This window comes from Myxocyprinus asiaticus, chromosome 44 (assembly GCF_019703515.2).
Source record: "Myxocyprinus asiaticus isolate MX2 ecotype Aquarium Trade chromosome 44, UBuf_Myxa_2, whole genome shotgun sequence".
NCBI classification, from domain to species: Eukaryota; Metazoa; Chordata; class Actinopteri; order Cypriniformes; family Catostomidae; genus Myxocyprinus; species Myxocyprinus asiaticus.
This window is the reverse complement of record NC_059387.1, coordinates 21,745,530-21,767,192: the sequence shown is the minus strand read 5'-3', so window position 1 is coordinate 21,767,192 and position 21,663 is coordinate 21,745,530. Positions and strand designations below refer to the sequence as shown.

Here is a 21,663-nt window from a genome sequence, read left to right as displayed (position 1 = left end):
GAGGAGGTCAGGAGATGCCTGGATTTGTATAACTCGAATCTGAAGAAATATAAAGACACCTTTATGGGTCTAAAATTCCTGAAGAGAGTCCAGTATCTCATAGCAGTCGTAGTGCATGTGCGCCAACCACCTGTGTATGCGTGCACAGTAAATCGAGTAGCCTAAACTATACTTTGCAAGACTATGCATTTGACAGTATGCATACGCTTAGCGTTCACGTCAAAACCGAAGTGTACTTTGGGCTTTAAAGTGAATGTCCATTGGACACTTTATTATCCCATAATGCCACGGGAGCTGAGGAGCATAGGATTTAAAACTTGAAGTGCTATTTATACACTAGGAAAGTTGTTCCTTGTGGTTAAATTGTCCTTGTTTAACAAAACCACAGTAAATTTAGTTTTGTTAGTTCATCATACTTTCAGGTCACAGGACAAATGTCCACGTTTCCCAATGAAGTATGTTAGGGAATGTATTCATACTACTCCAGCATACCTAAATAACGCACTTTATAAACAACCAAGAAGTACGTTCTTAATCAAATGCACTGGGCTACTTTGAAAGTGCGCGAATTCGGACATGCGGGACTGTGCGCTTCAATAGACAGGGGTCAATTGCAAACTCTGAGGGGAGGAACGCATACCAATTCAGGGAGAACAGAAAAGGCAGAAGGAGGGGGGAGGAGGCTTCTTATCCTTGCACACATAACTTTTGGGAACATTTCGCTAAAGAACCATAAGCACGCGAAGAATACGCACGTTCTCCTCACGCGCGTCTACAAACGTTCCACTCAGACTTTAAATTATATTTCTTCATGCGAGACGAGCGTAAACTGAGCTGAAATTTGGGAAGGAATCTTTATTGTTCAGATCCCTCCTCCTTCTTGGGAAAGTGGGCGGACCCGAAAAGTTCTTCGCAAAAGGGAGAATTCAGTCATCCAAAAACGTCCTTTCAATGCGAGAAGTTGAGGAGTCGAAGAAAATGTCGGTGCTACTGCAGTAGTAAATTACTAAAGCAGTAAAAGATATTGAAGAATTTAGTGTTTTCTTTTTTTAAATTATTATTATTATTATTATTATTATTAAACGGGGGAAAAAACTTGGTGGAAAAAGTCGAGCACGATAAAGTAGTGGATTCAGCTCCAATCTACTGCACGTTTCTGGTAAGTCTCTCTCTCCTCCCCCCAAAACATCTCTTGTTTTGAGGAAACCCACCATGCTATTCCAGTAGCTTACTCGAGTTTCATTCACTTTCGTGTGTTTTGCTGCACATATGTGTTCTTTTGCGACAATATATCTTTTTTGAATCGCATGTTATTCGTCTTTTATATAGCCTATCCTATATAAAACAAAATGATGCGGGTGTTAGCTAATGGCTATTTTGTTTTCATCGTCCGCTTAACAGATAATTGTTGCTGTCGATAAGTGACAATCAGATGATGCATTTGTTGTTTTCTCCAGGGTAAACGATACAGTGACCAATTCGGGCGTATTTATAACCGTATTTCATTAAAAGTAAGTTAAATGCGCTTCCACTAATGAGAGTGATGCTCATCCATTGGTCCATCCCTAATTCTAATAAAAGGCGAGAATAAAATTAGGGATTGAATTTTAATTATCATGTTGTATGCTCACATTTATGTAGCATGACTGAAGTGTCAGTAAATTTATTGTGAGTTGTGAGAGCATATCTATGTAGGTGAAAGGTTTTGGGATAGTTTTACAGGCCTCATTCCGATGTGCTCGTTGACATTACTGTGCTCAACACCAAACCAAAACACATTTTTATATCATTCACTATTTTCATTCTCATTCTAATAATGTTTGGACTTTGGTGATATATTATATTATGAACTAAGCTGTTTTTCCACGTTAAAAATGTTATGAAACATGTTTCAGCCTATAATAAAAAATAGGGCATTAATTTTGGTTACTGAACAATTATATATATATATATATATATATATATATATATATATATATATATATAATTTAATCTCCCTTAGTTTTCTTTCAGTTTTTTAAAGCTGTTAAAGTTCTAAATATGTCAGTTGAGTGTAATTGTAGGGTGTTAACTTTATTATTTGTCCCCACATTACATTATAATATCCAGATAATATCAGTACAGCTTTATCTACAGATCTGATATAAGCAAATTGTACCTAGCTATGTGGACACCTTTCCTGGGTGGAAATGTTCATACAGCCTGTCAGTACCATCATTAAGTAACAACACAGCAACGTTACAAATTAGGCAATGAAATTATTCAGCTGCCCAAACCTGCATAGCCCAGGTGTTGTTTTTGTTCTAAGAATTAGTCTTGGGTTACACTATCTCCTATAATGAAAACAGGCCAACTGGGAATAAACTGAGGAATGCTGCCTGGACATGCAATTGTTTTAAACTAACTGATAGCTACAGATAGCTACACTCAGATGCCAATAATTCAATTTGAAGAAAAATTTGTGGTAGCTGGGTTTTTGCTAAAGATGATTGGTGGTCGGGTGGATCAAAGTTGTTTCATAATTGATTCCAGTCTGATTATCTTGTTGGCTTTCATAGTGCTCTGACCTTATTTGGGTATAATGTTTGGAAGGCCTATTAGCTGTGCACAGATGGATGCACAGATTTTAGATGACATGCCCTCACTGCTCCACATTCTTTCAGTGTAACAGGTAACCCATAGCTGAGCCAAAGGGGCCTGCCTGGGGATTTGGAAAGGTTGATAACGGCATATTAGATGGGAGAGATGAGGGCATCGGGTTTCATTGTGGCAGAAAAGTTGGGGATGTGACATATGTCTTTGAAGGCTCTTGATTCCTTAGAAAAATAGACGACAAATCTATGGGCATCAGAAGAATGTACTAGATTTGTTGTCATTGTCTCAAAATAAGAGCGTGTCATCGTTTGTCCTCACAATCATATAGATATGTGATTTTCATGTATGAACTTAGTTCATATGTGTTTTAGAGGATGGTTAAATGAGAGATGATTAATCTAACTGGGTTCGGAGGTTTCCTGGTACCGCAGAGGTTTTTGGAAAGACTTATTGTTTTCTTAAAGGGTGTAAGTTTTCTGTTAATTTGCAAAAGAAGACTGGGTAATAAAAAAAAACTCCTCCGGGTTGACTTTCATGTCTATAATAGCGGGTATGTTCATGCAGTCATAATAGCCTGGAGACAACAATCTGCGGGTTAGTGTGTAAGAGATGCTCTCCAATCAGGATTATCTTCTCCTAGTGGAATGCACACCTTGTCAGTCTGATATTTCCAAATGCATAAGCCCTGGTTACTCAGAATTATACAAAGCTCAAAAGTATGGCAGCTGTCAAGAGGCAATATTAAGCCTGCAGTGAGGAATAATTGCCTCTAAGTTGCTGTTGGGGCTGCACCTGGCTGAGGTAATTTAGTTTTAGACCTTTCTCCATTTCATTAGACACATGATTACACCTGGACATCCAGGTGGCTATTTTTTCCCTTTCACATTAGAAGCACAGTGGATTTACAGCTTGGGCTCTTGTGCTGCTCTTGTTGAAGAAACTAGAGCCTTTTTATGAAGAAAAAAAAAAACCTTAAATGATTAGTTCACCCCAAAATGAAAATTATGCCATCCCAGATGTGTTTGACTTTCTTTCTTCTGCAGAACACAAATGAAGATTTTTAGAAGAATATCTCAGCTTTGTAGGTCCATACAATGCAAGTGAATGTGGCCAAAACTTTAACGCTCCAAAATGCACATAAAGGCAGCATAAAAATAATTCATACAACCAGTGGTTAAATCCATGTCTTCTGAAACAATATGATAGATGCGGGTAAGAAACAGATCAATATTTAAGTCATTATTTACTATCAATCCCCACATTTGACCAGCCCTGATCAATAGGTGGTGATATGCACAAAGAATGTGAATCACCATAAAGAAGAAAAATGTGAAAGTGGAGATTTAAAAAAAAAAAAAAGGACTTATATATTAGGTCTGTTTCACACCCACACATTTTAGATTTCTTCAGAAGACATGGATTAAACCACTGAAGTCTTATGGATTACTTTTATGCTGTCTTTATGTGCTTTTTGGAGCTTCAAAGTTCTGGCCACCATTCACTTGCATTAATTGGACCTACACAGCTGAGATATTCTCTTTAAAAAATCTTTATGTTCTGTAGAAGAAAGAAGGGCATACACATTTGAGATGTTTGAGTAAATTATAAGAAATTTTCATTTTTGGGTGAACTATTCCTTAAAATGGATAGTTCACCCTCCCAAAAAAATGGTTCCTTCACGTTCTCGGCCTCATGTTGTTCAAAAATCCATACTTGTATGATGTCATTCTTCCGTGGAACAGAAAAAGAGGTGTTAGATGGAATTTTAGAGACTGACTTTTGATTTTTGAGTGAACTATCCCATTAAACATTGTCAAATTTTAAACGTAAAAAACCTTGTGAAATATTTCAGAAAATTTGCTTCCACATATAGTCTGCCATAATTAGATGCTGCTAATTTGTTATCTTGTCATTTCACTAGAAGTTGTTTTACTAATTGTTAGTACAGTATTATCGTGTCAAGCTCTTATTAGAGTTGTCTTTGACATCAATAGAAACACTCAGACATAGCTGCACATTGTTTTTTTGTGTAAGTGTGTCTTTTGCAAGGGAATGAGATCACTGATAAACTCCAGACTTGGGTAAGTAAGCGGTGACTGTTTGCAGACAAACAGCTCAGTGTGTGTAAAGCAGATATTTGTACAAAGATTAAGGACCATTTGACAAACCTAAAGTAATAGAAACACTCTGAGAGACCATTCACACTCTCTTGATAACTCACTTTCAGAGAGCAGTAGATCATACTGTCACATTCACACACATGCTCTGAATCATTCTTGCACACACTTCAAAAGTCCTCTTCATTGTCTATGGAGTATAGGTTATATGTCACTTTCTGTAATTTTTCGATAATTGATTTCAAGTTATCCATGTAAATTTGAGTCAAAATCATATTATGGAAGATACTTGAAAAAATTAGTTTTCTGTTACACTTGTTTTGTGTTTAAAGGTCCAGTGTATAATTTTTTTCAGTGTTAAAATGCTTGATCCTATCCCAGCTTAATATGGAGGGTCAGCTATTAGTAAGCCATTTGCAGGTTAATTCCCCTATCAAAACATTGCACTGTTTGTTTGAGGATCACCACCAGCTTGACATAGAAACATTGGCTCAAACAGTGACCTCAGGTCAGACTTTCTGTTTTGCTGTCCAGTGGGCAAATGTTTGGGGAAAACACTTTGAAAACAGGTGGTGACGCTAGTGGTGTAGAAATTAAGCATATTTTTTCGAGTTGCACTGTACTCAAAAGTAGCAAAAATATCAGTGTTATAATTTTGTTTAAACAGCTTTGCTTCAGCACAGCAGTTTGTGTTGTAACAGAAGCGGATGATGTTTTCCTCTTGGTATGACAATCTTCGTGCCTTTTGGACACCATGGCACATCCAATGCCAAGGGCTACTGTATTGTTTTGCAGTTCTTAGGGTTTATTTATTATGTGGTTAGTGTTGCTTTTGATGTGTCTACAAACTGTGTTGGTCATGGATGCTGCAGGAGTTTACAGCTGACGAGAGCTTCCCTGCCAAAGCCAGACCTATGGCTATTAAAGACCCAGTTGTTAGACCTTAACCTTCACTAACCTGCTGTTTTTAAAAGACATTTTAGATATGTATGTGCACTGAATGTCCTCTTTTGTTTGCTTTCCGACCGTTTTGTTTGAGTTTGTTATGTCAGTGTTGTTTACAGCCATTTTCTGAGGCAACAGAGCATTATTACACATGAGTGCTTTATAAACAGTTTATACACATTTTATTATTATTTCATTACATATTTGAATTTCCCTCCTTTTCTGGAGGTGTTTTTTCCTGATCATTGGAAACTTGCTGGTGAGCATGCAGGCAGTCTAAGCTCACTGAGTTCCTGTTGAATAATGTGGAGAAATTGCTTTAGATTTATAATTGGTTCCATTCAGGATGATGGAAAAGCTGCCAGAGCAGCAGGGGCCCCTCCACCCGCACCGTTCCCTCCCTTCTCTTCTCCATCGAACCGCTGCTCTGCACAGCTAATATGCATAAAGTGTCTGTTTTCTGTGGTTTTGCATAAAAATGTATTCTGTATTAATGTCCATTCTATATGTTCGAATGATCTTTACTGTTGTCGAATGACTGTTTATGTGTGTGTGAGTGTGTTTAGGCGTACATTGAATGATTACATTTTGAGCATTTGGTTTCCTTTTTTTAAGTTTCCATGATTTTAAAAGGTCATGGGTTTGAATCTTAGGGAACACACAAACTGAAAAAGTTGCTCACTCAAAAAATGAAGTCATTACCCTTATTTAATTGAATTTTTAGAATTTTTACAAGCAATTTAATTTATTTCATTCAGATTAAGTCAGTTTCATTCAGCCAGTTTAATTTTGTTGGATTAGGTCAAATCAATGTTCTATATTTGTTTTAAAATACTGAACTTTATCAGGTTCATCAAAATAAATTTACTAATGTTTAATTTAATACCTTAATTCTTATCAGAATCAGAATCAGCTTTATTGCCAAGTATGCTTACACATACAAGGAATTTGTCTTGGTGACAGGAGCTTCCAGTGTACAACAATACAAAAACAGCAGCAAGACATAGATAATAATAAAAAATAAAACTAATTATACACATACGTACATACACACACATACATACATACACATACGTAGTGCAAATCTAATACTAATCTGTTATTTGTTATGTACATTGCAAATGTTTTTTTGTTTTTTTTCCCCCAGAGGAATGAAATAGCAGAAGAGGTTGGATATGTTGGATAAATATAAAAAAGACTAAACTGTGTATTGCACATAGTTATTGCTCAATGGGGCAATTAAACTGTTCATGAGATGGATAGCCTGAGGGAAAAAACTGTTCCTGTGCTTGACGGTTCTGGTGCTCAGAGCTCTGAAGCATCGGCCAGAAGGCAACAGTTCAAAAATGTAATGGGCAGGGTGAGTGGGGTCCAGAGTCGGGGGGGGGGGGGGGCAACCAATAATCCTCTCAGCAGTCCAAACTGTCCTCTGTAGTCTTCTGATGTCTGATTTCGTAGCTGAACCAAACCAGAGAGTTGTTTTTGAAGTGCAGAGGACAGACTCAATGACTGCTGAGTAGAACTGTATCAGCAGCGCCTGTGGCAGGTTGAACTTCCTCAGATGGCGAAGGAAGTAATACCTCTGCTGGGCCTTTTTCACAATGGAGTCAATGTGTGTCTCCCACTTCAGGTCATGTGAGATGGTAGTGCCCAGGAACCTGAATGACTCCACTGCTGCCATAGTGCTGTTTAGAATGGTGAGGGGGGTCAGTGTTCCTCCTAAAGTCCACAATCATCTCCACCGTTTTGAGCGTGTTCAGCTCAAGGTTGTTTTGATTGCACCAAACAGCCAGCTGTTCAACCTCCCTTCTGTATGCAGACTCATTGTCATCTCGGATGAGGCCGATGACATTGGTGTCATCTGCAAACTTCAGGAGCTTGACAGAGGGGTCCTTGGCGATGCAGTCATTGGTGTAGAGGTAGAAGAGTAGTGGGGAGAGCACACATCCCTGGGGGGCACCAGTGCTGATTGTACGGGTGCTGGAAGTGAGTTTCCCCTGTCTCACAAGCTGCTGCCTGTCCGTCAGAAAGCTGGTAATCCACTGACAGATAGACTTGGGAACAGAGAGTTGGTGTAATTTATTCTGGAGTATAGCTGGGATGATGATGTTGAAAGCCAAACTGAAGTCCACAAAAAGGATCCTTGCATGTGTCCTTGGTTGCAGGATATGATGCAATCCCATGTTGACTGCATCATCCACAGACCTGTTTGCTCGATAAGCAAATTGAAGGGGATCTAGAAAGGTTCCAGTGATGTTCTTCAGGTGGGCCAACACCAGTCTCTCAAATGATTTCATGACCACAGACGTCAGGGCGACAGGTCTGTAGTCATTAAGTCCTGTGATTTTTGGTTTCTTTGGGACAGGAATAATGATTGAGCGTTTGAAGCAGCATTGGACTTTACACTGCTCCAGTGATCTATTGAAGATCTGTGTGTGAAGATGAAGATGGTTAGCACAGGATCGAAGACACGCTGGTGAGACGCCATCTGGGCCTGAAGCTTTCCTCGTCTTTTGTTGGTCCAACTTAATTTATTTTATTAATCATTAGTATGTGCCAGGTGAGCAAGTGTAAGCACTGTCAATTTGACACTAACTGCATATAGAGATACGCAGTACTCAAATCAAACCACAACGGTAACCCTCAAAACTCCAGCATAACAGACACTTTTTAAATACCAAACAAAACATTAAAAAATCTCCTCCTGTTCCCATCTTGCTCAAAAATGGATAAAATAACACTTAATTTCAACATTTGTTCACCCCATCCAGTCCTATGCAGAGCATGCTGGGAAATGGAAATCCCCTGCCCAGTTTCATCAATTCTACAAAAAGTATTCATGTAGTCCAAACATGTAGACCAAATGGATTAAGTTAACTTAAATTTGACCAATTTAATTTGATAGAACGCAATTAAATCAAGTGTTCTAGAATCAAATGTTCTAGAATTGTGTCGCTTTAGCTATAAGTGAGTGAATGTCTGCCAGATGCATAAAAGAAAATACATAAATTAAAATCTGTTGGATAGCTTTTGATTCTGAAAGTGGATTTGTTAAATTAGTGCAGCTGCTGAGTTCTTGTAAAAACATGAGGGTGTTAAAACATGATCACTTTGAGTGAAGAGAAACTGTCAACACACACCTCACATTTCACATTTTCTTTGCAATTATTCCAGACCTGGTGATGTCTTTTAATTTTTTATGATACTTATGCTGCATGTATATTTCCCTTTTAGTCATTACCACAATAATCAACTTTAGAGTTGATGCAGTAGCCTAAATATTTGACTACAAATATTTTTATTTTTTAGCCATTTTCCTATTCAAAGTGCATATGCACAGACATCAAATATCTCTTTGCTACTGAAGTTAGCCTAAATGTTTTTCAGTGTTTGTAATAAGTGTATGTAGTGATCTAAGATCACTGAGCCTATTCACAGATTGCATGACTTGAAAATATTTTTCCTAATAAGCATTACCAAGGCAGTTTGTAATGAATTTTTGGTGAACTGGACCTCTCATAATACATGCCTTGGTAGGAAGCAGCTTGAAAATAAAGTCAGTCTAATCCTAACTGACAGTTCCCATCATTTGGCCAAATGGAGGTATGCTGTCATATGACCATCCTGCTCGAACTCAATAATTAGCGTGCACTAGTTAATGTTGCCTTGTTATATGAATTATGCAAATATCGGTGTGCCTAATTGATTAGAGCCTCTGGACTTGGCTCAGTGTTTTGCTCGTTAATCCGCTGAGTGGGTCTCATTATTATATTTTTGGGCAGGGGTTGATGTTGCTCATTAATACACTGAAGGGTACTGTGATGACGGGGGTATTGGCCTTGTTAGTGCTGCGTTTGATGTTTAATGATCCGGCATGGGAACAACTGATGTCTGTGCAATGAATTGTTGGAGTCTAGGCGGAACTGAAAGAGATTCCGCTTTGCCTACACCTGCTAATCTGTTTTGAGAGCCATGAGAAAGTTCCAAATGTTTAGTGACGGTGAAGAGCCCTGCAAGTAAAGTAATGGCTTGGGTTGCAGGTGAACTTCGCCCAGTGCTAAGTAATAATAGGTTAGTGAGTTTTGATTCTATAAGCAAGTACACTGTACAAGTATATAGGGCTGAAACGATTAGTTGGCGTTATCGACAATGTCGACAATAAAAAATTGTCGACAAAAATTTACGTTGTCGAATAGTCGATTGATCTTATTTAACGTAACTTGAGATCACATTAAATTCTGATGAAGCACGAGAGCAGCACTGCAGTTCACGCCTGACTGAGGAGAAGAACAATTACACAGCTCACAGTCCAGATGCACTCTAAACTTTCCAAACAGCTTGAGGTGATGTAGATCACAAAGTATGAGGGAATAAGTTGTGGAATAAGCAGAGCCAGAGCTCTTTAAAGGAAACACCCCGGCGTTACATCTTTAATGCAGTTATATTAATTATAAAATATATTTCATATTTTTAATAGCTTTATTAAAGTTAAAATAATAAGGAAGCAGATCATGTAAATAACTACAAACTCTGAAACTGACATTTCTCTGTGCGGTCAGCACCTCTTCTATGAGCTGCGCAAAGTGTCCTGATCTAAGGGAGAGAGATTTAAACTTCATCCGGATGAGGCACAATCTGTTGCGGTGATGCTCATCCCTCAAGCGTGAGCGCTTAATGCAGCTAGATTATAACGTGATGGCTCACGACTTCGAATCATAATATATATCACTGTGCATTTCTTATCATGAAGAAAATTGGCAATACGCAGCTTTATTAATAAGAAAGAGTTTTTTTTTTTTTGTGAGTTAAAGATGGATTGAAGTGAACAAAAAGGTGAGAGAGGGTAGTCTTCGCCCTATTGTACACTGCAACAAATTTGTTTTTGTTTTGGCTTGTTTTCCAATATAAATATCTAAAACTCCTTTAAAACAATGTACATTTACTTTAGAAGCTATACTGCAGAAGAAAAAAATTGTTATCTGAGAATGTTGAATATAATATTAAAAATACAAATCCTTTAAAAAAGATGCATTCACCTGAGAAGCAGCATATAAAATATTTAGACTTGCTTTTAGTGAGTAGATCTTGAATAGAAGTATATTTAGTCTTTACTGCACTCGCAGAGGTATAGCCAAGTAAAAAATATACTTATATACAAAATGCACTCATATTTAATATACATTCTCTTAAAGCAAGTCTAAATATCTTATATGTTGCTCTCAAGTAAATGTATCTTGTTTTAAGGATTTTTAGACAATTTTAAATGGAAAACAAGACAAATACACTTGATAACAGTAGGATTTTTTGCAGTGAATTTCTTTACTAAATTAAACTTAATAAAAGTTTTTTGTTTTTTTTCCTTTAATTCAGTGAATGTCATTTAGAAGTATTTTAAAAGATGATTTTGTCCGCTTTATTATTAGTAAGCACGTTTAATACAACCTTTTAAGTCGGGGCACAAGCTGAATAATCGGTTAAGGGCTAATGATTAATCGTTGCAATAATCGCCTGAATAGTCTAATAATCGTTCTAATAGTCGTTAGATTAATCAATTATCAAAATAATCGTTGCAGTTGCAGTCCCACAAGTATATTAGGAAATCAACAGTGATCTGGCAATATTTTATGTCAATATCTGGGTTGTGATACAATATATATTGCGAATCAAAACTGATATTGTGACCTCACTGGGGTTGCACAATTTACACTTGTTGCACTAACAAAGTACTGCGATACCAAAAAAATTAAAACGGTATGATATCTTGTTGCTAATTTCGGTACTGTATTACAGTATGCTTTCATTAGCAAAATCATATGAGATTTGACAGTTTTGAGATGAAATCAATGACAATTTGAAAATAAAATAAAAAGCCTCTGGATATGGCCAAGTGTGATCTTTAAACAGCAGAAGATGTAATTTAATTAAATAATATATAGTCACATGCACTGCATGCTACAGAATGAACAGGAGGTGCCGCTCTGCTCTGTCATATGATTCTCAGCTCCAGAGTTGTGAAGGGAGTATCCCAGCATAAATGGGAAGCTTGATATAACTAACCCGAAAAACAGCAAGAACTCAAAATCTGTCAGAATAAAAGTCCCGCTAACATGAAAGCTTTATTCAAATGGATGCGTGAACTTGAAGACAAAAAAATATAACTACTGTTTAAAAATGTCATATTCAAAAAGTAGTAATAGAGAGTAATACTCATAATAACAATTATGTAATTATGTAATATTAAATGGTTAATATTACATAATTATTTATTATTATTATCTGTAAGCAATATCACAAATGCAAGCAGCCTTGTGCCACAGGTAATCAGATTTTTTTTTCATTAATGTTTTCATTAATACTGTGAATCTCTGTTGTGCAGCATTTTATTTTACCAAAAATAAAATTGCAATTTTTTGTAAATAAAATAAAAAAAAAGATATTTTTATTTGATTAAAACTGTATGTATCAATTTGATTAAACACCATTTGATCATAACATTTAATTAAAAAATTTAACTTGGAATCCAGAAAAATGTATGCAGTTCTTTTAATTAAGTCATTTTCTTTTTAGGCTTTTTATTTGTTGATTATAGTATCGATTTAGTATCGATACAGAAGTACCAGGGCTAAAATTAACTGGTTATAACTGGTTACCAGCATTTGAAAATAACGTTTTCTCCGAAACAATTGAAAATCACTTTGTTCCGGTTTTCGGTTAAACCAAAAACAAAGAATTGTAGTTTTTCACTAAAAAATTTTGGTTTTCGTTTTCGTTCCTTGAACCGTTTTTAGTGAAACCTGGCGTTGAAACTCTACTTTCCCGATTTTGCTGCTTCTGCAAAATGGCCAACATACTTAAACCATCCACCATTTCAATTCCCCCTCATGCCTGGTCACTAACCAGTTGACATCTACACTCTAATTTGGACCCCAAAAGCTCAGATACCCTCTACCCACCCCCACATCTCTAACTACTTTTGGCTAACCCCCCCCAACCCGACCAAAGCTCCAACCCTGACTGGGCCATTGAACCGCCCCTATCAACTCTTCCTCTGGCCCTTCTGAGAAGCATCTCTCCTTTCACAGGGGGCCGTGGGGTTATTGTCCGTGCGCCGGCTCACTGCTTTACAAAGACTCTCCACTCTATTAAGGTGCGTTCTGCCTGTTACCGTCTCCCAGAGCAACGGGCCTCCCGCATGGTAGATATGCGCTGCGGCATTGTGGGCCATGGGCCCACGCAGGCAGTTGAACCCGGCAGTCCTCACACTTGACACCGCATGTGTTTATCTAAAGGGGGGGTATTGTGATGTTTAGAGAATCGAAGATGGGTTTGGGGGTAGGCTTAAGGACATAAATTGGGTGAAGGGAGAGGGGCGATAAATATTCAGCAACTCAAGTTGTCCGAAGGAGCTAAAACCTACCTCCCCTTACTCCTCGATCCTCTCCTCCCCTCTGTGCGGAAAAGCAGATGGAATGTGAACTGTACGAGGGAGGACCACAGGCGGTAGAGAGAAGTTTTATCCAATTAGTAGGGTTGTCAAAATGAATTTCACAGAGGCTGGAGGACAATGGTGACCAGAGTGGCCCTAGAAGAAAGGGGTCCATTTACTGACAAAGAGGCATTATGAAGTCACTTCAGTGTTATACTTTTTGTCTCTCTCTCTCTCTCTCTCTCTCTCTCTCTCCCTCTCTCTCTCATTCTTTCTCCTTTTCTCTTGAAAACAGTGTCTAAACGCACATGCCTTTGTACAGCCCTTATCCAGATGCTCAGATCAATGTGATCCCAGTTCTCTGAAAGGGTCATATAATTGAACAGCAGCACATTTTTCACGTACAGTATTTTTTAATACTCCCTCTGACCCTAAATTTTTACATACACATTTTTTGATGGTAAAAACAAATGCATTTCATTGCTATGATGTATTTTCCATTACTGCTTCCATTATCTAATGTTCCTTCAGACATGGTTCCAAGTGTTTATCTCAAAGGCGATGACATGAGCTGGATTGCCCATGTGTGTTTGAATAAAAGAGTGTGTGTGTTCAAGGGGATAACTTTTGACGCCTAAACAGGTGGCTTGCCAGCAAAGGAGAGACTATTGCCTCCTTTCCTAACCTATAGGACAGTTGTACTGCTCATGTGGATTGCACTCTGACACACAACACTGCTTTGTTGGGTGCAAAGTTTTAATATCACAATTCTCGAGACCTAGAAACAGCAGTAGCAACTGATCTAGTAGAGGTATTAGTAGTAATGGCACCAGTTGGTGTAGTGGCTAAGGCTCAGGGATTGTAACCACAAGGTTGCTGGTTTGAGCCCTGCTAGGAAAATGCCATGAAGTATCACCATTGTGCCCTTGAGTAAGACACTTAACCCCTGGTTGCTTCAGTGGGGTTGTCCTTGTACTCAGTATACAGTAAGTTTCTTTGGATAACACTCTGCTAGTGACAATTTACTAATAACAGATATAATATGAATGTTTTCTGTAATTGTGGAAATAAATGTGATAGTACTAATAATACTAATATTAGAAATATTAACAGTAGCAGTGATATGAGCCAATCATTGATCTGATCAGTTTAATGTTGTCTGGTCAATTTTTCTATTAAAGTCAACATGAAATCAAAATGGACCCCATTTACTTTATTGGTGCACAGTTCTGGTCTTATTGTGACCGAATCTCATGTGCACATTATCCCAAAGAAAGAAAAACATTTTCTTCATAATTTAATAACTTGTTCCATCTATTAATTTTCTTTACTTTTCAGCTGGCTTAGTACATCAATTCCTGATGGATAAAAGTCCTGTTGTCTGGTATTACTGTGAAATACATCACACTGCGGAGGTAAAAACTAGATGTTCACTTAAACCCGGTTTAAACCTGGTATTAAGATTCATTTTGGGTGATCTGATCACAAGTGATCAGGTTTAAATACAAGTGTAAACCGAGTCTAAAACGTTTTGTGATCAGATCACAAAAACCACATACGGAGGTAGTCAAAAACGTATGTAACCACATCTCATCTGAGATGTAAACGATAATCCGTCCTGAATGCATCCCTGAACAGCCTTAAAGCACCACCCCTTACCTGTCAATCAACCACTGAGCTAAAACAAGAGTTTAAACTTTGCCGTTATGAGCGGCTTTGAAAGGAAATAACCGTCCGATCGGAAAAATTGAAAAAGCGAATACATTGAGAACTTAACCGATCAACATGCATAGACACAGATGAGAAGCATGAATATCTGAAGCTCCTGCTACAGGTACTCCACTAAAATAACGGACAATTCTGCATCTGGGAGAAACAGCACACCGGTTTTATTTGTGCTTTCTTTGTCTTTTATGACTTTTTTTTTGCAGTTTTTTTCATGGATCATTATCATTATCAGATGTATGATGTCATGAAATCAGAGACCTTCCGAAATCCACGTTGTCACAGGAGACGCATTTGAGCGACCAGGTGTAAACAGCGATGACCACATGTGATCAGATCACCCGAAATGCATCTTAATACCAGGTGTAAACGGGGTCTAAGTCTGGTAGAAACTATTTGATATACTTCTTAGGTTGACTGTTTGGTTGGGGCGATTTGTTATTAGCTATCCTGGTGTGCCGGGAATCAACGTCATGCCGTTTCAAATTCGAAGAAGAGAAACAAACAAGCTGGGGTTGTAACAGACAGGGAAATTGATCATCATTTTAACACATATGGTAATTAATAAAAAGACGATTCCAACTTTTTTGGACCACTCCAGACTAAATAACATCTCACTACAGCTCTATCCAGACAGCATGACATGTTTATTTTTGTGTTGGAATAGAAAAACATTTATTTAGGGCCAACCCCAGTAAAAATCTGTAAATGGAATACATTTTATTCTGACAGCACAGTCTGGCTAATAGCTAATGGCTATGCACCTACTAACTCCAGAAAAACAACTCAGAATCCCAAGACGCAGACTTCATTTATTTTTGCAAACGTTTTTTCTGGAGTTCTGTCCAGTGGTTCCCTCCCATGTTTGAGCTCTGAATCTTTCTACGAGACTTCATTAATCATTATGTACAATCGATGAGAGTAGACTTGTGAGTGTGTGTGCGTGTGAGAGAGAGAGAGAGAGATTTGCAGTCTGGGAGATGTGGACCACCCTCCTCCTCCTGACGGGAAGTTGTTAGTTTAACCTGACAGGAAAGAATTTGGGAAACTTGGCAGTGAGTGCAGAGGGAGAGAGAATTGCTCCCTTTCCTGCATTAACTGTTAATATACTAACAATCACTCTTTTTCTCTCGCTCTTTCCTCTGTTTGTGTCTTTGTAATAATCACATTACCCTGCTTATTATTTCCAGAAAATACAAATTATATCACCCCCACCCCCCACCCCATTGTTCTTTGTGTGCAGACCTTTTTTGTTTGAACCTGTGCCTGTATCAGTTTCACCTGACTGAGGAGACTCAGATTTCCCCTAGTTTATCTGGGCACCCGCCTCAACAGCACAAGCCCAGTAGATGTGGTTTCAAACGGATGTGTGTTTCAGCATGTTTTGGTGATGCCCTTAGCAGGGATTGTGAAGAATTTTTTTTTAGGAGTAACAGGACACATAACTTTACTAAAAGTCTGTTTTAGCGTTTTGTCTACCTTAGGATACAAGGTTGTGTTTGTGCTAGGGATTGGTTCAACATAGTCAATTTGATTTGATTAGAATTTTTGTTTTCTACATATATTTTGTTTATTTTGACATTTTTAGAGAAATTTTTTTTAAGCATTTTTGGAGTACTGGCGCTACAGCCGTACACATTCAGACAGGACTTCTTTGGTTGTTGCGTCTTGCACAGTTTTTGAGTGGCCCACCACAAGTGTCTACATTTTTAAGACTGTGCCAAGTTAAAAGTAGTTACACTTTTAAAAACATGTCTGAGGACCCCTGCATTCTGTTTCATTCGTTTGCGCTACATCTAGCTGTTTTTTAATTGCAAGAACACATTTTACGTAAAGGGCACCTAAAAAACGAACCTGATCAGGGGAAGGTGAACCCCAAATCAACTTAGTTATACAGGTCTTCCTTAATATGATCCATTTTGGAAATACATCGATGTGGCAGGGAGGAGGGCGGGGCCGGGTCGTGATGCTGCACACCCGGCTCCTAAACAGGCTAATCAAGCCCTCGAGAGGGATAAAGGCCACCGGAGGCGGCAGTTTCGGAGAGAGAGAGTTACGGGCAGCTGCCCGGCTTGTGTTTGTCTTTTTGTTTAAGATAATCATTAAATTATTATTTATGTTGTTAAGCGGGTTCTCACCTCCTCCTTTCCCTTTTACCTTGTTACACTCGATTAGCCGGGTTTGAAAATATGTAGTTTTGCACATCCCCAGTTCGTGTTGGTTCCTGACTATAGTCACCATACAAACAGTACAATTTAATGTTATTGTGAACCTTTTTTGGCTGATAACCTCTCTTTCTTTCTTGGTCTGCCAGGGGTAGTGTATGGAAGATGTCTGGTATATTGGATTGGATACCCTGGGAAAGGAAACGGAAGGTTCGAGTGCTCTGTGCCCTGGGTGTGCTGCTGTGCTGCCTGCAGGGTTGTGCTGCTCTCAGTGGTGAGTTTCTGGTGTCTTACTTAGTTCTACTCCATTGCTATAACTTAAGACATCTACCAACAAAAAGTTCATATAGTTTGCATATAATATAATTTTGTGTAGGTGGTATTAAATATACAGTGGCCCCAAAAAGTATTTGGACACTTAAGCCAAATTTAAACAAATAATGTTTGAATGACACTACACTAGATAACAATGTAAAAAAAGGGGGAAAAAAGTGACATTTATTATTAAGGAAGCACAAACACGCTTTAAGCAAACATTTCACAGACAGAAGTTTATTAGGTTTTAAATGATAAAATTATTGATACATTGTTCAAACTTGTATTTGTCAATGTATTTGTACACTTTCTGGTTGTCAGATGTTAGTGGAACAGTTAATGTGCTGAACTACACCTGTGGTTGCTTTGCTAGGACACCTGTGTGAACTTCAGGGGAACTGACTTCATACATACTGTACACTAAAACACACCTTAAGACCAGTTGGTTAAATATAACTGCAAAAATAACAATGGTGAAGCTAGTTCTGAGAAAAGGTCATTGTTTGCAGACATCATTTGTTTGCAGACGTCACTGCATGGCTTAAGTGTACAAAGTGGCCTTTTGGGGGCCTCTGTAATAGTTTGTTTTGGATAAATTATGTATTTATTCACCGTTCTTGTGTCTCTCCCATTTTCTCTGTTTCTAGATGACATCCCTGTCTTCTCAGAGGAGCCTCTCTCTGTGGTACAGAAACTGGGGGGCAGCGTGACCCTGCGCTGCAGTGCCCTGCCCAACCATGTCAACATCAGTTGGCGTCTAAACGGGCGAGAGCTGGCAGCTGGGGGCAATGAGGAGCTGGGAGTTCTGGTGCAGCCTGACTCTCTCTACATCCCCTCCCTTACTAACCTCACCGTGGGCAGATACCAGTGTGTGGCCACCACCAGTGTTGGGTCCTGCGCTAGTGTGCCAGCCAGTGTTACTGCAGCAAGTGAGTACACACGCACACTGTGACTTACACTATAGTCGGTCATGTTGTTGTTCCACACATATATATGTGTTCTTCTAACTAGATCTGTTGTGCAGTGATGTGAACTTTGATGATATTGTGTTGTGTTGAGTTCGCATGGCTCTAAAGTGTGTGTGTTATGTATTGTGGTTGTATTCCAGGCTGAGCAATACTGGTGGTGTTTTTGCCACTAAATCAGTGTTGGAGCGCGGGAAGGGGTGTGTAACGTGAGCCACCACAATGTATGTGTGTATGTGTTCGGGTGAACCACTGGCCCCATTAGTGAAGGGCCTCCTCCCTGTTCTCCACTGCTTTCCTCTTGATACACTGAGAAGGGGAAAGAGAGAGAGAAAAGAAGAAAGTAAAGAAAAGAAGAGATAGTGAGCGAATTTTGCGAGAATATATTTGTATAATGAGGTACAGTTTGAGTCTGGAAACCAGAATGTGAGTTTGTGTGTGTGTGTATATACAGTACAGTACTAGGGACAAGAAGTCTGAGACCAGTTGTGAAAATGATTTTATTTAGATTTTTTTCTTTATTTAATAATACAAATTATCGGCATAACAGTTTAAGTGAAATAAATAAATGAATTTTAGATTTCTTGTAGACTTGTTTGATAGACTTATGTATTTATTTATTTTTAAACTTTAAAATAGATTTTGAATTCTTGATTTTTAATGTGGTCTTAGAATTTTGGACCCCATCGTATACCAATCGGTGCCACATAAGAGGCTCTGAGGAACTATGTGCGCATGTATGCATGTTTGTGTGATAGTGTGAGGAGTGTAGGTTTAGTGGGGCTAGTCGAGGCAGGATCCTCTGTCAAGATGAGATGTGACGTTAGATTCTTGACACCATCTTCACCTCCGCAAAGCAAAAATGCTTTACATCATCTACTCCAAATCTCTCTAGCTTACTTTTTCTTAAAGGGATAGTACACCCAAAAGGAAAATTCTGTCATTATTTACTCCCTTCAAACCTGTTTGACTTTCTTCTATGGAAGGAGAAATTTTGAAGAATGACTTTTCACTCAAATTTCATTCTGTTCCTCACTCAAAGCTTTCAAATGGCTTCAGAAGACTTGTAATGTAGCACACAAGTGGTAAGACTGCTTTTATGGTACTACCATGGTTCTTTTGCATACTTTTTAAAGTCCTCATTAACTGGATTTACATGGATGAAAACAACCAGCCCATTCTTTAAAAGTTCTCCATTTGTGTTCCACTGAAGAAAGTTGTGCGGGTTTGGAACAACATTAGGGTGAGTAAATTTTTGGGTGAACTATCCCTTTAATCTCCCTTCTACCCTTCCTGGCATTTAATGGTGCATTGGATTTCACTTCTCTCAAAGCTCATTTGTTTTTTCTAACTTTCAGCCTCTTGTTCTCCCTTTCTGTTTGCCTCGCCTTTTTTTTTTTTTTTTTTTGTCATACTCTGTCTTTCTATCTTTTTTTCCTTTTCTTTGCTCTCCTGCCACATGGATGGGTTGGTGTACATGTGTGAGATGTAATTGATAAGGTCTCTCCCTCTATGAATTAAGAGCAAGGGCGACTAGGGGCACGCAGATGCGAGCTCTTAGCTGGGGGCCTGCCATGTCTGATGATCCCACATTGGCCCCTCATTCTAATTTAATAAAGACCTCCTCACTTAGTCAGGCAGGGGTTGGACGGCTATTTGGGGAGGGCGCCGCGTGTGTGATTGTGAGCACGACGTTGACTCGTGTCTCCATATTTCAAAGCTTTGCCCATTTGTTTTTGCTCTGTGAAAGAGTTTGGCTCTCCCTGGTATTTGTCTCCATAGGAATTCTGTCTGAAGCAGCTCCCATTAGGGAGGCCACTGCCTGCCTGAGCATTATTTCAAACTCTCATCTCGAATTCCTTCGTAGACAAGCAAGCCTCCCATATGCTTTGAGCCAAAAACATTTCTTCAGCACACTTTTTCTCTTTCTCGCACTTCAAGGGATAGTTTACCCCAAAATCAAAACTCACTTTATCCAAACAAGTATGACTTCCAAACCTGTACAACTTTCTTTCTTCCATGAAACACAAGAGGAGATTTTCTCAGTCACTATTCACTTTTATTGTATGGAAAAAAGATGTAATGAAAGTGAATGGCGACTGAGGCTGGCATTCAGCCTAACATCTTCTTTGGTGTTCCATGGAAGAAAGCCATAGGGGTTTGGAACAACATGAAGGTAAGTGAATGATGACAGAGTTTTCCATTTTTGTGTAACCTATTCCTTTAAACACAATTCTAAATTGTTCAGCATATGTTTTTAATACAGACCGTTGCTAATTCTCAATAAACTCTGATTCACAGTTGTGCACACTCAGTTGTATTTGTTTTTCTTGCTCATCATTTAAGATGACACATAGTCCAGCCAATGATGATTGCACACAATACTTACAGTATCATCTCAGTATGAGTTTTAAAAAACATACAAACTTGAACACAAATCACACTCACACAAGTACATACACACAGGCTTCACTGTCCCAGACATAAAAATGATGAATGCCAAGTAACCGTGCAGCATGTACGAAAGCATTGCCAAGTGGAGTTGGAAACGCGGCTGATCTATTTTATAAATACTATTAATCCTGCATGGCTCCCAGCAATCCCTGCTCTTCAGGCCTCCTGGAAACTCAGAAAGTACCGTGCACACACAAAGCACACATTCACCCTTTACCTCATCACACATACAAAAATAATAGAAGCATATAAATATTTATTTCACAGTTTGTTCCTTGTGGTCTATCATTCTTAACCACTGTTCGTTCTCTCCTTCGCTTTCTCTCTCTCGCTCTCTTAGTTTTCTATTTGAATTTAGCGTGCTTTATTGGTATAACAGGAACTGTACATTCATATTGCCAAAGTATTTGCAACATATCTGCATACAATGAGAAAATATGCAAAATAAGTAAAATACCAATAGTCCAAACAGAGTATACAGTAAGTAAATAAAAGTAAAGTGAAATGAATTGAAATGGAATAATAGTGTGATGTGATGGATGGACGTCAGCTGAGGAAGTGTTAAATACATGCATGTGTCACCTTTGTCTTTCGAAGCATGCAAGCAACAGCAACTAGCTTTTTCTAGGTCTGTTAGTCCGACTTCGCAAAAATTGGACTGGTACGATTTCGGTCTGACTAAAGCATTTACATGAAATTTTTTAAAGATTAATTATTGTTTTAGTCTAATTGAAATCAAACTTTGAAAGTGCATGTAAATGCAGTGAATGTTACACTTTTTGTTGAAATCAACCTACCAGTGGCTTGCATTTGTCTCTGCATATTAAGTTGGGATAGGAGGAAGTATTTTAACATCGAAAAATATCACACAGTTCAGCTTTATTAAAAATGAATAAATAATTGGAGTAATTCTGAAGGATAAACTAAAGATGAATAGGACTAAATGTGCCTATTTC

The 21,663-nt window shown here is 38.4% G+C and overlaps 1 protein-coding gene across 1 annotated transcript in view; it reads left to right on the top strand.

Moving 5' to 3' along the window:
* The first annotated feature begins 715 nt into the window (after positions 1 to 715).
* Positions 716 to 21,663, top strand: part of boc (BOC cell adhesion associated, oncogene regulated) — a 36,103-nt gene continuing 15,155 nt past the window's right edge. The window contains exons 1-3 of the mRNA XM_051686886.1: positions 716 to 1,159; positions 17,123 to 17,247; positions 17,936 to 18,217. Of these exons, the coding sequence (XP_051542846.1) occupies positions 17,139 to 17,247; positions 17,936 to 18,217 (391 nt within the window). The 5' untranslated portion in view covers positions 716 to 1,159; positions 17,123 to 17,138. The remainder of the gene's footprint in view (positions 1,160 to 17,122; positions 17,248 to 17,935; positions 18,218 to 21,663) is intronic.